This window comes from Falco cherrug, chromosome Z (assembly GCF_023634085.1).
Source record: "Falco cherrug isolate bFalChe1 chromosome Z, bFalChe1.pri, whole genome shotgun sequence".
NCBI lineage: Eukaryota > Metazoa > Chordata > Aves > Falconiformes > Falconidae > Falco > Falco cherrug.
In genome coordinates, this window is record NC_073720.1 from 1,787,682 (window position 1) to 1,803,667 (window position 15,986).

The 15,986-nt window shown below is 47.7% G+C and overlaps 1 protein-coding gene across 1 annotated transcript in view; it reads right to left on the bottom strand.

The window, feature by feature from the left end:
- Positions 1 to 8,110: 8,110 nt before the first annotated feature.
- DCC (DCC netrin 1 receptor) overlaps positions 8,111 to 15,986 on the bottom strand; it is a 556,872-nt gene continuing 548,996 nt past the window's right edge. Inside the window, exons 28-29 of the mRNA XM_055699136.1 lie at positions 14,073 to 14,215; positions 8,111 to 12,142 (exon numbers count right to left, since the gene is read on the bottom strand). Coding sequence (XP_055555111.1) covers positions 12,053 to 12,142; positions 14,073 to 14,215 — 233 coding nt within the window. The 3' untranslated portion in view covers positions 8,111 to 12,052. The remainder of the gene's footprint in view (positions 12,143 to 14,072; positions 14,216 to 15,986) is intronic.

The window sequence follows — 15,986 nt, forward strand, 5'->3', positions numbered from 1 at the left end:
TGTGCACATTATTTAATTTAGGCTATCAACCTTTCCATGGAATACTTTTTAACTACTGTTTCTGGGCCTGCAGGAGACTGCCTGTGGTGCCAGGAGGCTAATTTGAGCCGTCTCATTTCCCTGTGGCATTTCACTGGTGTCTGCTTTAGATGGCAAGATACAAAAGAGTTGTTTCTAGACCAATTAAATGCATTTTCCTAAGTGTATCTTGTGGCTCCCCAGTACAAAGGAAAACATTTATTTACAATGTAAAAATATCTCTCTTCACAAGCAGCTTTGTTTTCTTTTCAGTGCTAAGGTTGTGCCCTTTGCCCTTTTTTTTAATGAATATTGGAAATACACAGAGTTTTGAATAATGAAACTGTGCAAAAAAAATCACAGCTGCAATGTGTAACGGTTCAGGCAAGACCCTATTATCATCATCCAATTTCATTAGCAGCAATATAAAATTGTTTCTACTTACTCAGGGTTTCTTTTTTGATGAAACTTGATGATCTGGAAAGTTAAATCTTTGTGTTTACAAACACTGATCAAAGGCAGTTCATTCCACAGATCATCTCACCACCTGGTCCCACCAGCCGTTGACTTCTGGGGCTCCAGTTCAGCACGTGCTTAGCTTCAAGCATCAGGGACACACCAGGTCCTGGGTGCCCACCTTGGTGTCCCCCACCCCGGGAAAGGACATGCTCTGCTCTTGGTGGCTTTGCGCTGATGCAGGGGACAACTGGGGGTTACCAAAGTGGTGTATGGCTAGTGACCAAGAGTTGGTGGCCATCAGGTGTCACACCATGTTCATGAAACAGTGTCTTCGGGAAGGCGAAACACCTCTTCTCACTTATTTTGGAGAATTCCAGCTCTGTGAAAAATCCAGCTGGACCCCAGAACATTGTGGTGGAAGGGCCACCCTCACACTTGTACCACCTCTCCATCCCTGGTCCTGTGGCAGGGTGTCCCTGTGGTCTGGCACCATCCTCTGGGAAGGGGCTCCTGGTGCATCCCCCATCCCACGGTTGGCCTCTCAGGCTCTGCTCCCATGAGCACAGGCATCCTCCTGAGCTGGCCCTGGAAGATGTGATTAGCGACACCGATTATTATTCTTCCAGCTCATGCTGCTCCTCCTCGGCTGCTAAAATATTCATGTCTGGCACAGGGTGCTGGGAGGCCGGGTAGCACATTGTCATAATAAAGTGGTACTGAAATTTACATGCTGCATTTTTTTTCTTATATTTTTTTTTTGCATGGTCCAAACATAATAAATTAAATTTGGTATTGCCCAAATAAAGAACCAGTGTTTCGCTCCAGATTTGAGAAACCGTGTAATTTGTTAAATCAGATAAACCACCCCTTCTTTCAAATTATGCCCAGACACTTAAAATTAACATATACAGTAACCCACACTGTCATTACTTTGGAGGAAGAGCTTTCCCTTTCTTACAAACGTTTTCACGGTTTTATAGTTGTTCCCAGTTTGCCACAGAAGTTTTTCATGGAAAAGGAGGCAGTGAGGAGGGAAAAGCTTGTGGGGGTGATGATCAGAGTCAAAAGTGGAGCACAAAGCAGCCGGGGATTTAATGCAACACTGAGAACAGCACTCAGGGTGCCCACCTTCCCATGCCACCACGTGTCTGCTGACACCTTTGGGTCTTAAAGTGGCCATTTGCCTGTGTTTCCTGCTGTGCACGTTGCCACTCAGGGCACTGCCCAAGGCCACATCCCGCGGTCCCACTCCCGACCCCATCAGCATCCTCCAAGCAGTCATCTACGGACAATGCACCAGCACTGTTCCACATACTCACTCTGACCCTGCTCTTTTTGCTGTCCGTTGGTAAGAAAGGCACTCACAGTAATTCCCACGTGGCAAAAAATGTGCAAGTAACTGTCCCCTGGCCTCAGACTAGAGGGAGAGGGTGCGCAAGGGCTGGTGGGCTCCCAGAGCTGACATCCCTGAAAAGCACAGGCACGCAGACTTCAAGAAACGGATAAATTCTGCAAGTACAGCAAAAACCTTGTTCCCACCTGGCCTGGAGTAGGTTTACAGCTCATGAGATGAAATTTCTACTATGTCTCATTGTGGTCTGAGGGACCTGGGAGACCTTCTTGCTCCTACACCCCCCTGAGAGGGGCTGGAGCCAGGGGGTCAGGCTCTTCTCCCAGGGAACAGGCGACAGGATGAGAGGGAACGGCCTCACCTTGTGCCGGGGGAGGGTTAGGTTGGGAATGAGGGAAAATCCCGTCACGGAAAGGGTGGCCAAGGCTGGCACAGGCTGCCCAGTGGGGTGGTGGGAGTCACTGGCCCTGAGGGGATTTAAAAGACATGTACATGCAGTGCTCAGGACTACGGGTTAGTGGTGGGCTTGGCAGTGGTGGGTTAATGGCTCAACTTGGTGATCTGAAAGCTCTTTTCCCACCTAAATGATTCTATGACTCTAAACCAGCCAGCTCAGCTGGATTCCCATGGGCGGGAGGGTGCAGGATTTGTCCAAGAGTAAGGAAACTCCATCTGACACTCTACTTGGAGCTTCACCCCAAGCCAGGCCCCAACACCTCCTGTCCAAGTGAGGTTTGGTGTCTCAGGATGATGCCCAGGTATCTGCAGTTGTTTGGTCCAACAGCAGAACATGTCCCCACCCCGGGGTTACACAGCACGCTGGGAAGCCTGCTTGCTTTTCACGGGCTTGCTCCAGATGGGCTGTCTTGCCTGTGGTGCCAGCACCAGCAGGCGCAGCAGAGCATATTGGTTTAAGACTGCTAGCAAATTAAATTGCTCTTCCACAAGCGAGCTAAAACCTGGTTCTGTCCCAAACCAGGGTGAAACAATGAATAATTTTTTTTTAAAGGAAATATGGTGAAGCAATTTGATTTATTTCAGACAGGTGAGAACGGTTTCTTCTGACTTTTTAATCTGGATTTTTGCATTATAATATCAGCCAGAACATATGTAGCTTTAAAGCCTGCTACTTGAAAAAAAAGTCAAAATATTTATAGCACAGGCAAATACTCTGCCACACTGAAACAAGACTGAAACAAAACACTGCCATAATTTCCTGTGCGTAGTCCGTAAAATACAATATGTTTGAGTGAAATACTTGGATTGCCTCAAATTATCAGTTTGAAAGGAAAAAAAACCAATGTTTTTTTATAACACATTTTGTAAACAGCATTGTGGCTCGGGACTTCAGCAGTGGGAGCCTGGTGCAACCGTGAGGCTCTGCTTCCTTGGCTCAGGGAAACGAACCACTTTTAAAATAAAATAACAATAATAATAGGACAGGAATAGTGCCTTAGAGAGGTGCAGTTGTGCGTCGAGGTCCTGCCTGTTCCTAAAGAGGACTTTGGTTAGCCAATGCCCTTTGTTAGAAAATGTCTACATTAATTTCTTTTCTTTCTTTGCATAGTGAGATCCTGCATGTCCCAGCCTTGGGAAAGCCTCCTAGACCATCCTGGTGCTTACAAGCCTATGTGCACACAGCCCTGCCCTCAAGACAACCCCCTAAGGAACCGAATTATATTTACTAAAAAGATTCTGCAGCTCCAATGTGCTTTATGGAGACATCCCTCCGTGCAGTCCCAGCCCAAACTGCAGCTCAGCCAACCCCAGCAACGACCCCAGGTGCCTGGGCTGGTGGTGGCTTCCGTATTCCAGTAGATTCCTCAGCTCCCAGCGCTTCAGCCTGCGGGCAAAATGAGCAGAGGAGATGCTCCATGCCCAGGCAAGACTCCAGGGACGGTGCTGGGCTGGATCCTGACCCTTCCCTATTTTACAGCAGTCTCTCTGGCGTGCTCCTGTGCTTTGCTTCTTTTAAGGACTGGGCTAAAGGGGAAATTTTTACACATCCACAAAATGTGCAAGTGGAAAAGGAAGCCCTGAGCACCTTCCCATGCTGCTGCTTGTCCAGGGAGTGATTTTTGACTCCAGGCTCTGCACCTCCTCTCCAGCTCATTTTCCTGGGTTTGACTTCATTTTGTAGCCATGCGTTCCAGCCTCCTCCTGTGGAGTGAACATGAAATCAAGAGCTGGAGAAATTGTATGGGAAAAGCCATCGGTGAGCTGCCAAGCCTCTCAGGAGGTTGTCTGCAAATTACTTCATAAAGAAACCACGCTGGCGGCCAGCTCGGATTGATGATTATTTTTCTGGTCTGTGGATAGCTGCCTTGCAACTGGCTCCGTCGTGATGCATCTGCTGCGACGGAGTCACCAACCACCAAACACAGGGCTTACACCCTCCCACAGGTGGCTGCAGGTCCCTCGTGCTTGAAAAAAAAATTTCCCAGCCACAGATGCTCATTCGTTTCTTATGATGGGTTAAGATTTACAGGCTGGCTGCAGCCTCTTCTTCTGGACACTGGGAAAAGCAAGGTGATGGACATGCAAAGCTTCCCCCAAAAACCCCACACTGCCACCGCAAATCCTGAAAGCAAAGGTCTGAAAACCAAAACGCCCTGATCTGGGAAGCAGTTGGCCTTACAGTGAAACCGTATTTTCTTCTAAACCATCCACCGATTCATTTCCTACGCTAGCATCATTCCGTTACATGAGAAACTCAACTAGATTTAATTTATTGGCTCCAAGAGAGGTCAATGTCTTCTTGTGTGCGAAACAAAATATTCCCACCTGACCAATGAAACCTTGAACCATGGTGTATTTATTAGAATGCCACCATTTTAAATTCAAACTAAAGCTTCAATGTGTGCAATTCATCAGGGCTTGGTTTACCCTACAATCATTTTTTCTCTGTGCTTAAACGTGGTGGAATAGAAAGGGTTTCCATTAATACCCACTAACAACCCCAAATAAGAGTTTTTCAAGGATTCCAGCACAAAACCAAAAGCCCTGGTCTAGAGCACCCCTCAGATTTTATTCCCGGCTCCTTTTTTGGGACAGTGACCCACCTTTGCCTTCAACACGATGCTGCCTTCAGCCCCAGAAACCAAACTGCAACAGGTCATGTCCTTCTACTCTGGAGCCAAGTCCCACTGTGGTACCAGCTGGAGCCCTTTTCTTAAGTTTTTCAAGGTGGATTTCTCTTCCTGCAGAGGATAACTTCACATTTACAAAGTGCCACGAAGGCACCCCCCCCCCCCCCCCCAACTTGCATTTGGGGTCCTCGGAATGCTTTTCTGAGCTTTCAATTCAGCTGTAACATTGATTTTGCGGTATGTTCTAAAATGCAGCAATAACACTTGGAGGAAAAATTAAATTAATCTCCCCCTTTCCCCTATATTTAAATTCATAAATATAAAAAATCTGACCTCATCAAAATGCTCCATCTCACCACCTGCTCCCCTGCTCGCCCCCACCGCCCTCCTCCTTGGCATCAAAACTAAACTTCGGGGAAACAAAGCGCAATATGCTTGTGCAAAATTCTTGTCCCGGACCTGCATTCTGCCATGTTGCTGAGCTGAGCATGGCCCTGGCTGCAGGACCAGGGTCCCCACTGAGCACTGATGTCCCCAGTGCCCTGTCCCTGCCTGGATGGGAATGTGCTGGGGCAGGCAGAGGGTGAGCGCACAGGACGTGCCTCTGTCGTTCTGACCATTGCAGATGTACAAACCCACCAGGATTCCAGGTGCTTCTAAAGCAGGATTAAGACCCTTACCTAAGGACAGAGGCAGCTTCTTGCACCTCTTTACATTTCAGTCTTCAAACATAAAAATCGTCCCACTCACCTGATGTGATGATTTGGTACCTGCCACCGCTCGGAGTTTAGAAATAAGTGATTTTGATATTGAAAAAGCCACAATGATACTGTGCCAAGAACATTAAAAGGGCTTCAGCATCCATAAAGCGCTCTTCATTTCTAGAAATAAACATGAAAGCTTTGGTCTCGTAAACTGCACTGCTTTCTTTGGGCAAGACCTTGAAAGAGCAAACAGTGTGAGAAGAAAAGCAATTCCTTTCACATCCTCACATTTTGTTACGCAGTCCTGAAAGCTGAGAATGACAGGGGGGAAAGCAGACGCTGCCCCCTCCCTGTGAAACATTCACTAGACCCAGAATCCTCCAAATTAGACAAGAAAGAAAAGCTCTGTGTGAAAGAACAAACACGGGCACACCAGGGAGTTGGCCATGATGGGAACAGGAGGGGTGGCTCTGCTGGGAAGCAGGGACACGCGGGAGGATGTGACGCCAGCCATGGACCAGTGGGCAACGGGTCCTCAGAACTCGCGCAGCTCAAAGTGTTGCTCTGATTGTGTTTTATTCAGGATATGGCCTCATCCCTGCCTCCTCTGATCAGAGGAGAAGCTATCCGTTCTCAGCACCTGTATGGGGAAGTGAGAGGCAGGAGGGTTTAGTTTAAGACGTGTAAAGCGTGCGCTTCCCACCGAGCCTGCATTGCAGGCTGTTTGCAGAACAGCCTCAGGAGACCTAAAAAGCACTTGGGGTCAGCTGGGGGCACCCTGTGCCAGGGGAGGTTAGTAACGAAACCACCCACGACTCCAGCAGCAAAGCACGAGGATGCTCAGGTATGTCTCCAGGACAAGGACAAAAGATGATTGCAACAACAGAAACGGGACGTATGAGGAAAGAAGGCTGTAAATTGGTATGAGTTACCAAACCGGCTGCCTTAGTTACCCATCATGTTCTGGAGAACATCTGCTGCACACACTCCTTGGGCTATGAGGTAAGAGGAGATGCTGGCAGCACTTGGGGGTGCTCACAGGTCAGTGCCAGGCAGGACAGCTATGAAAATCTGCATGTTGGTTGCTTCGAGCTCAAGATTGTTGATTGCTTCGAGCTCAAGATTAACGTGTTTTGAGCTTGCTCGCATCACCCACCAGCACTCTTTTGGGTCACTTGACTACTAAGCCATGCCACTGGTGGAAGGCAGGGCAGGTAGGCTCAGCCATCACTGGGATACAACAGCAGGATCAGTGGGAAGAGCACTACATCCAACTCCTGGCTGCTGGCTACAGGGAGACTGAAAATAGTCTGTGAAACTGAACAGCTGGAGGGACATCTTGGAAACCTCTTGAGCACACTTGGAATGGAGAAGCCAAGCCTGGCATGACTTTTCCCTGCTGACATGGGGCTGATTCCCAAAAGTGTGAAATCACCTTCCCGCACGCCTGTCTGCATGGTGGCATCATGCTTTCCTACGCAAGAAGACTTCTTCTTCCCTTCAATACCTTCCCGAATTGCCACAGCTCCTACAGCACCCAGTGCCCACCCCGACAGTCACCTTCAAGTGACCCCCAAACAGTGTTTCCATGGGGCAGGGTGCCAGGCGTGGGGGTGGAGTGGGGCCAGGTGGCATGGGCTGGGAGCTGTGGGCTGCTCCGCTGGGATGCTGGTGCCTGGTGCTTGTCATCCAACATAGCGGACAAAGAGAGAGAATTTGTATCAAAACTTTATTTATTAAACGAAAAAATGCACCATTGGAATAACATTTCTATAAAAAATGAATATGAGACTGTTCTACAGTGCATTACAAAACCCCCTTTTCTTCATGTAATAGTATACAAGATTGTGTGTAGAAACAGTCATTTATTTTTAAACTGTAAGCAAGTTTCCTTTCTCATAGAACAAGATTTACACTTAAATATTGCAGTCACTATCCTAATTTGGTTAACAATGCTAAAGTCTGACAATTTAAAGAAAGGGTTTATAGGCTCAAAATGCCATCTTTAGGCCTTTCGTAACAACAAGATTTTTTTTTTTTTCCCAACTAAGGCTAGTTAAAGCTGTAGTATAACCCATTTCTATCAGATAAACATATCACTAGTATGCTAAAGAATTTTTGAATTACCTTGCTAAGCCCATTAAATGGCATTCACCAGTGCCAGGATGTTGAATCTGCAGGCTGGAGCCAGTGCTCCACCACAGCTGCGGGGCATACGCGGCGCTGGCGATGCCCGGTGGCACCATCCTGCTGCCTGACCTTCCCAATCCTCACGCCTGGGACAGGTAAGGCAGGGCCAGAGCCCAGCACGCAGGGACATGGGCACACTGCAGCTTTAACAGCCTGCTCTAGGTTTCCAGCCAGGTATCCCTTGTATCATAAATTATCCAAAAGAAAACACTCTAAATAATAAATTAAATATTACTTATAAAAAGTACACCCCTCCCCCCTCCCCCCTCCCCCCATCCGCCCTATCCCCAATGTGGCAGCGATTCACAAACGGTGTGAATCGCCAGGAGTATTTTACAAGAATAAAAACAGCATCGGTCCTTCTCCTACCGCCGTCACTTCCGCGTGCGTGGAACAACACGCACAGTGAGGCACGCCGGCTCGTGCCGCTCACCACGCGGGGGCTGGCCATGCCCAGAATGAGGATGCCTTCAATGCCTTTTGCTGAGTGAGAACGTTTCAAAAAAATAAAAAAGGTCACAGAGCCTCTGAGAACCCAGTTCGACACCAGACAGGACACTGAGCAGCTAATGGGGACGTGGGGAAATGAAGCCAACAGGAAAAACAATTTCTGCTCACCTATGAAGCCAGGAGGATTATGATTTTTTTTATTTTTTTTTTTTTTAACAACAACCTTCTTCCATCCAGCTTCCAGGTATCCATCTCAGAAATGAGGCCAGGGGATTGCAGATTTGCCTCCTGCTCGAGCGCCTGCCTCACTGACACCTCCTTAGGGATGAGGAGCACCTCGGGAACGCTGCCAGCTCCCACCCCGCCAGCATCTGCGCCTGCTCCTACCACTGGTGTTGCTGCCCCTTCATAGCAGCACGTGACAGCGCCTGCGCCTGGGTTTGCAGGATCCAGCGTTAGGTGCTGGCGAGGGGGCCGTGCCGGGAAAGGACCCTTGGGGAGCTACAGCAGGAACTACCCCATCAGCTCTGACTGCAGGAGAAAACATCAGATGCTTCCCGAGCGCTGGAAGGACCCGGGGATGATCCCCCTGAACTCACTCCCACCCTTCTGCGTGCCAACCAGCACTGTCGCTGGGCTGCCTGGTGTCTTCTGGTCTGCATGGGTTGTTTGGGCAGAAGATGTCAGAGCAAGTGAGCACACACTGCAAATGTGCCCAGAAGAAGAGAAATGTTTGGAAAACTCATCTGGTCTTTCCAAATGTCAAGGAGGGACTCGGGCCAGACAAGCAGCGGCCCTACCTCAGCCAGTTTCTAAAGGAGCTGGCTCTGGGAAGGGGTTGGTGAAAAGATGCTCCTATAAAAAATTAAAGGCAAAGCTACAGAAAGAAGATGCTCAAGGAGTGCTGATGGCAAGAATCTTACTGCAGCATCCAAGCCGCGCAGGAGCCTCGTGGCTGAGACTTCCCTCACTACCAGTGCAAACTTGCCAGAGCATACTGGGATGTGCATCACCATGGGGAGAGCAAGGACCAACTTCCGCAGCATTTGCAAACCTCTTGGGAAATGGGTGGGCAAATCCTGCTGGGAGCTATGTGACTATCAGAGAATCATCAAATGGTTTGGGTGGGAACGGATCTTAAAGGCCATCTAGTCCCACCCCCTGCCATGGGTAGGGACATCTTCAACTAGCCCAGGTGGCTCCAAGCCCCATCCAACCTGGCCTTGGATGCTTCCAGGGACGTATCTCTGTGCTTCTCCAAATTCTGGCTGACTTTTATTTGGGAATTCCCAGTGCCTAAACATGAGGGTGCACAAACCAGCCAGACCAGTATAGGGGATGTGCTGGTCCTCACCCCCTGAGAAGTGACACCACAAACCCCACGGCAAAATTTTGGCAGTATCAATGTCCAGCCCTAAACCATGCCGTAATTAAGATCACATGCAAGAACAACAAGCAGATTATCCTCTCCCTTCCAAAAAGTAAAAAGGTTCTCAAACTGACTGAACCTTTTCCCCAGAAGTGAACAGCTGAGCAGTCCACAAAGACGCTCAGCCTTTTGAACTGTTTTTAGGCTTTGGAGGAAAAAAATTAAACGCAAAGCAAAAAGAAAAAAAAATATACCTTTTTTTTGGCCAAGCTCACTGCAAATAAATAGAGCATCAGCAACACAAAATGTGGAAGCACTATGCTAAGACATTCCAGTTTTGCTAGTTAAGGTCAAATTTCCAAAGAAATGCCTGCTTACTCATTAATTAGGTATTGTACTAAAATTGTCCTCAAATGGAGGTGGGGAACATCTCCAAGGCTCCTTAGGACAACCTGCCCAAATTCAGAGTCACATGGCTCAGGGGAGCTGAAGGCTACAGCACTTTTTTGGCTGTCTGAAGGAAATTTGAAAAAAACAAAAAAAAATATAAAAATGCCGAGCTGGGTTTTCAGCGGAAAAGATCTGTGCGTTTTCTGTTTACCGGAGGTTTTTTTGGTTACAAATCTTTCAGAACTGGAAAGCCCAGCCTTGTGTGCAAACAAGATTGCCTCACTCTTGAGAAATTTTTCATTAAAATCTTAGTAAATTGAATAACAAGGCATTTTTAAAGGAGCATTTTCACAAACACACTAGAGTTCCTAATGAAGCATTTGAATTCCTCCTTGACATCTGATTTCCTTTCCAGCACAGGGCCGTAGAAAATAATCTGAATTATTACTTCTGTTGCAGTGCCATTTTACTCAAAATATTTTATTCGGAGATTCACATATAATTACCCACCTAATAAAAGGAGCTATTAGGTTGTAAAGATCCTATCCTTTCCATGCTCTTTTAAAATTATGACCCACTCAAGCTTGAAATCAAAGGCAGAGCTGAATGGAATAATTCATCTGAAACTCTCTTATTGGGTTTTGCAGCCTCCTAACTGATAAATATGCAAATTAACTCCCTTTTGGTGATTCAGCTGCATAAACAGAGATTAATGCTGAATGCAGCTGAAAATTTAGCAATAAAATGTATGCACACAAAATTTAGTCAATTCAGCCAGTTATCGTTGTCAATAAACACGGTAATGCACAGCTAAAGCACTGGGACAAGGAGAGGGAATCCCTAAAGATGGTTCCTGGTGTCCTGCTGCTCTCCGCTCTGAGCGCTGCTGATCTCAACCAGGAAACACGACGCTTGCAGAAAAGCCCTCCTAATTAATTTATTGGTTATTAATCGGCCTCCATGGTTCTTCCCCCATGCTCATGTCCTGCCCGCGGGAAGCACCCAGCGCCTGCCACCCGTTGGCCTTCCCCACCCTCTGCCCATCAGCATTCCCGGCGGGCGGGTGCTGGGGCGGGAGCCAGCCCGGGGGACGCCGGGGGAAAATCCAGCTCCATCTTCCTCCGCTCTGGCCCCAGTAGCATTCCCCAATGTCACCGCAGGGCGGTCTGGCACCAAGGCCACCCAGACGTGTTTTACTACAGGCTTAAGCATGTAATGACTGCATGCCAGAGAAGATTGCATATTATGCCCTCTTTTTTTTGCATGTACACTGGCTGGCTGGCAGCAGGCCACCAATAGAGACTTTCTTTTTTTTCTTCATAAAACATGAACTACTGGAGGATTTACAAACACTTGCTAAAACGGCTGAATTCGACAGCAACTCGCTCATCCCCACCATTCATGCGAGTTGACTGACAGAGATGATAAAAGAAATTAGTAATTTGTCTTTTCATTTTGTGCTGTTGGGAAAACCTTCAGATTTTTGGCGTGGTGGTGTGATTATTTGCTATGGGTGTTTTGGTAGTCAGTAATTATGTATTTAAAAAAACAAACAAACAACAACTAAACCAACCTAAACGAGTGACCTACGACACTGTCTCATTAATGGCATGGGCTATGTTTAAAATAGACTTGCATGAGGTAAGACTAGACCTATACAAAGAGCTACAAACCTCTACGGAGTAAAACATGAGTTAGTCATGACAACTTGAGCTCTATGAAGACTAGTGGATCAAAAGGAGCAATCCAGTGGCATCACCTACGACTCCGCAGTGACGACAACACCCGCTTTGCCACACTTTCATCACTTGAGATGCCAGATCTACGGTTCCGTAACATTTCCATGATTATTCATTAATTCCTTTTTTTCTTATTTTTATCATTCCTTTCAGGACTTTGCAGGAATCTTCGTGGTGCTGAAGGAGTGGTACTGGGAACAAGATGATTTTATGGGGTGGTGTATGTGGGTGGTATGTGTGAAATCCTGGTATGCTGCAATGCTCCGGGATAATTATCGCTTTATCAAGGGCTGTTAGAAGGCTGAGCCTGTGATAGCGTTGAGTTGCTTCATTAGCCCCTCCAAACTGGCCATCTGTTCACTCAGATCATCCTGCTCATAAACCTGGGAGCAAACACAAACACACACAGATAAGCGGGTGGTGGGATGGGAACCAAACCCAACTGCACAGGGACCCCATCCCCACACCGTCCTCAGGGACCTGGAGCCTTCAGGGATGGGCTGATGCTCCCAAAGGGGATAGCAAAGCCTCTCTGGGCTCAGCACCCTGAAAACCAGGGGTGACCCTGCCAGAGTGATAGGAAATATTAGTGACCCCTCCCTGAGCCGCCATTTCCCCAGCTCCCTCCCTTGCACTGCATGCACCCATGCTTGGGGCGACAATATAGATATTTTTTAGCACCCAACAGAGACATCAAACGTTCATCTAAACATGTCCTCTGCCAGGGCAGGCTTGGCCGGCAATTACCCCAACTTCTCAGCCCTTGCTGGTGGTGGGAAATTGCCACCATCACCTTTAGAGGGAGCAGAGAACTGGGAACAGTTTTCAGAAGTGCCTAACTGGGCTGGAGGAAAGTTATCCTTTGGGTTTGGGTAGCTGAGAATCTGCAGCAAAACCTACAGGTACCAGCACTGCCCCTATTCTTGACGATCACTGACCCCCAAAATTTCCAAGGCAAGAGCAAGAGGAGTGATCCACTGCTTTCAGACACTGAGACAAACCTCGGATGGTTTTACATACATATATATATATATATATATATACCCCCCCAGTTAGTTGTATATGTGGGCTTTATCCAGTAAAAGATCTGACATTTCTGTATAAGCCCTGCAGTCCCTGAGGTGGGATGGAGCAGGCAGCTTAGAAAAGTACCTGTGGAGTCAAGCTCAAAAAAAGAAAAAAATCCCCACATTTTAGCTTTTCTCCTCAAATTCTGACCACCTGATGAGCTTGTTGCCTGCACTGTTATTGCCTGTAACTGCCCTCATGCTTGTGGAGCTTGAGCAGCGTCTCTCCCGAGAGCTAAATCGTGCTGCTGTGGTGACAGAAGATGCTGAGAGCTGAAATTGCACTTTGCGTTACCAAATGGCCTGTGTGAAATTACTCCTTATGCCAGCAATTTCACCACAGAGGGCATTTCCTTCCCGTTCCCATTCCAGTAGGAGATTCCATGGCTCTTACATCATCCCATGTCCCCTTTTCCCAGCAAAATGCGAGAATCCTGCTGCGACTCTACGCAGAACTATATTTTTATGCCGTTGATAAGGACAGGCAGGAATCAAACGCTGTTGTCCTGCATTAATCAGGCCACACACCCAAACCCTCCAGACCTACATCTAAACCAAATCTTTTGTCTTTCCCTTTAGCTAGGCTGAAAATGTAAAAGGATTCACTAACAAAACATTGGACAAATCGCTGCTATAGCGTCTAGCAAAAAATTCTGCTGTGCAAGCAGATGAAAAGAGGTGATACACAATGTGATTTTAATGTATTTCTTTTTTTCCCCTCGTTCTATTTCTTTTCCACTATTTCATCTTCTGGACCACATGAGACCTTTCTCTAACAGTCTTAATAGGAGTTAAAAGACTGTTCTAATTTTACCACCTTTTCAGTTTCACTTATCTACTTCTTCAATGTTATTCTTCTTACCATTATCTGGTATTACTATAGACTCTTTTTTCCTGCCAAAATTATTTTCTTCCCTTATCACACTTCTCACCCCCTCCTTCTCATCCCCCGCTATCTCAGGGCGCTCAAGAGAGGCGGTGTGAGCTGTCCCATGGATAATATTCACACAGAACTGAAGCACTCGCTTCTCCCACGTATCACGGCTGCCAAAGTCTATTAAAGCCACTCGCAAAGTTTTACCGGCTGCCCGAACTCGTTACTGGCTTTCTAAGAGCCTTCAGCTGCAGCGTAATACCCGAGGCAAGGAGGGACAGACCGTTGTCTCAAAATTAATCTGTAGATTGGGGCTCAGAGGCTCTAACAGGATGGTGAGGAGCCTCGCGAGCTCGGGGCGCCGGTTCTTACGTTGGCGGAGTCCTCCGTCGTCTTGTGGCCTTCTTCTGCCACCTCTGGGGCCGTGGGCACCGAGACGGGCAGCAGGGGTGACCTGGCCTTCCCTGCCAAGCCAAGGGACGCCGTCTTCACCTGAGCCTTGGGGTGGTTAGGCCCTGGAAAAAAAATAAAAGTCATACTGAGAACCTGTAGGAAGGACAAAAAGGGATGGCAGCGAAATGGGGGGTGGGGTGGGTGAAATGCAGCTGGTTCAATCACGACTGTTTGTGGTTTCGGTCGTAACCCTACAGCCTCCTTCCCCGGCAGGCTTCCCGGTAATTCTTCCCGGAGGAGCATCAGAACCGACACAAATGCCTTCTAAAAACTTTTCCATTAGATTCCAAACCCCGCCGGTCCGAACCCCACTGCTGCACCCAGCAGAGCTCTGAGGCAGCACGTTTGCGATCGCTGTCGACGTTACTTTCTGACAACATCTGTTCTTCTGCAGCAGCACAAGTATTCACATGGAAACTTCCATTTTCCTGGGAATAATGCCTGGAATAATACCTACAAACCTTGCACTCCAGGAAGAAAACCTGGGCTTGGTGGTCCCTGCCAGGCAGGGCACTGCCAACTCCGTGTGGTGTTTGAGGGAGACAGTGAGAGTGAAGAGCATGGAGTGGTGGCCGGGTTGGGGGAACGGCAGCTATTTCTGTGGTCCTCCACTATTTTTGCTCCTTTCTGTGGTTCTCCCCTAGTGTTTTACTTTTTTTTTTTTTTAACTCCCTCAAGATGAGAGCAGCCCTCCAGGTGGGTCACTGAACAAGCTAAGATAAAAATTGTATTTCAACTTTGTCCAAAAAAATAAGAATAAAAATTAGTTCTTTCTGACTTTTTACCCCAGCTCGGAAGGAAGGAAAAAAAATATAAAAATATATCTATTTTTTTGACTGAAAGGGATCTCCCTTCTTAAGAGCTCTGCCAAAGCCCCTCCTGCCCGCCCCACGGAGCCGCAGGACTGCCTGAGCTGCCCTTTAAAGATGCATCAACCCAGAGGTCTCAGCTCTCTCCTAGAGGAAATTAACAATTCTTTCTCTCTCTCAATAGTTTCAAACATCAAAGAATAAAACCTTTGTCCTGGGCAATACGCCTCTGCACGGCACAAGCTCTAGGCAAGACGCTGCAGGAGACGTGAGAGCCATCAGTGGAAACAGAGGCACACAAGGCAAAGAGTTGGGGTACGCAGGGATAGTTTTAAAATCAGCGTTGCCTGATAAAGCCAACCTGAGATCGAGTATCTCATGCATTATAGATTCAAGGCCAAAAAAGAGGATGGCAGCTCCCAGCTTGCTCGCTGCCAGCATAACCCTGCTGCCCTGAAGCTACGGCTCAGACATCGCTGCGCTCCCAGCGTGAGGCCGAACGCATCGCAGCCAGTGCCTTTGGCTCTTCTCTCAGCCACCTAGGGCCCCCAAATCTATTTTTCCGACTTCCCCTCTATGGACATTAAACCACTTTGACGCCTACTTGTGCCCTCAGGCCAGTTTCACCTCTGTCTCTTTAGATGTGCTGATACTCGCCGGGCAGGACACTGCCAGATCCCCCCCCGCACCCCCACCAGGGAACAGCGGATCCCCTTTGGCACAGCAGATCCCCACAAGGGATCACTGTAAGTCTCACAGCGCAGGTTTCCTCTCCCATGGGACTTGGGCACAATTTTTATTCTGTTCATTTGACTCCTGTTGACATCCAGGAGATGAATCATAAATAAAGAACCTTTTTTCTATATATAGCCTCCATTATGACCTTCAGCAAGCCCTGTGATTTTTTGTTGTTACGAAAATGTGTACCATAATAATGACAATTAACAACAGCCATTGGTTTAGTAGCTGATCATGGTTACTAGACCTATTAAAAGGCATCAGTAAGTCAAGTCGGCTATTGGCC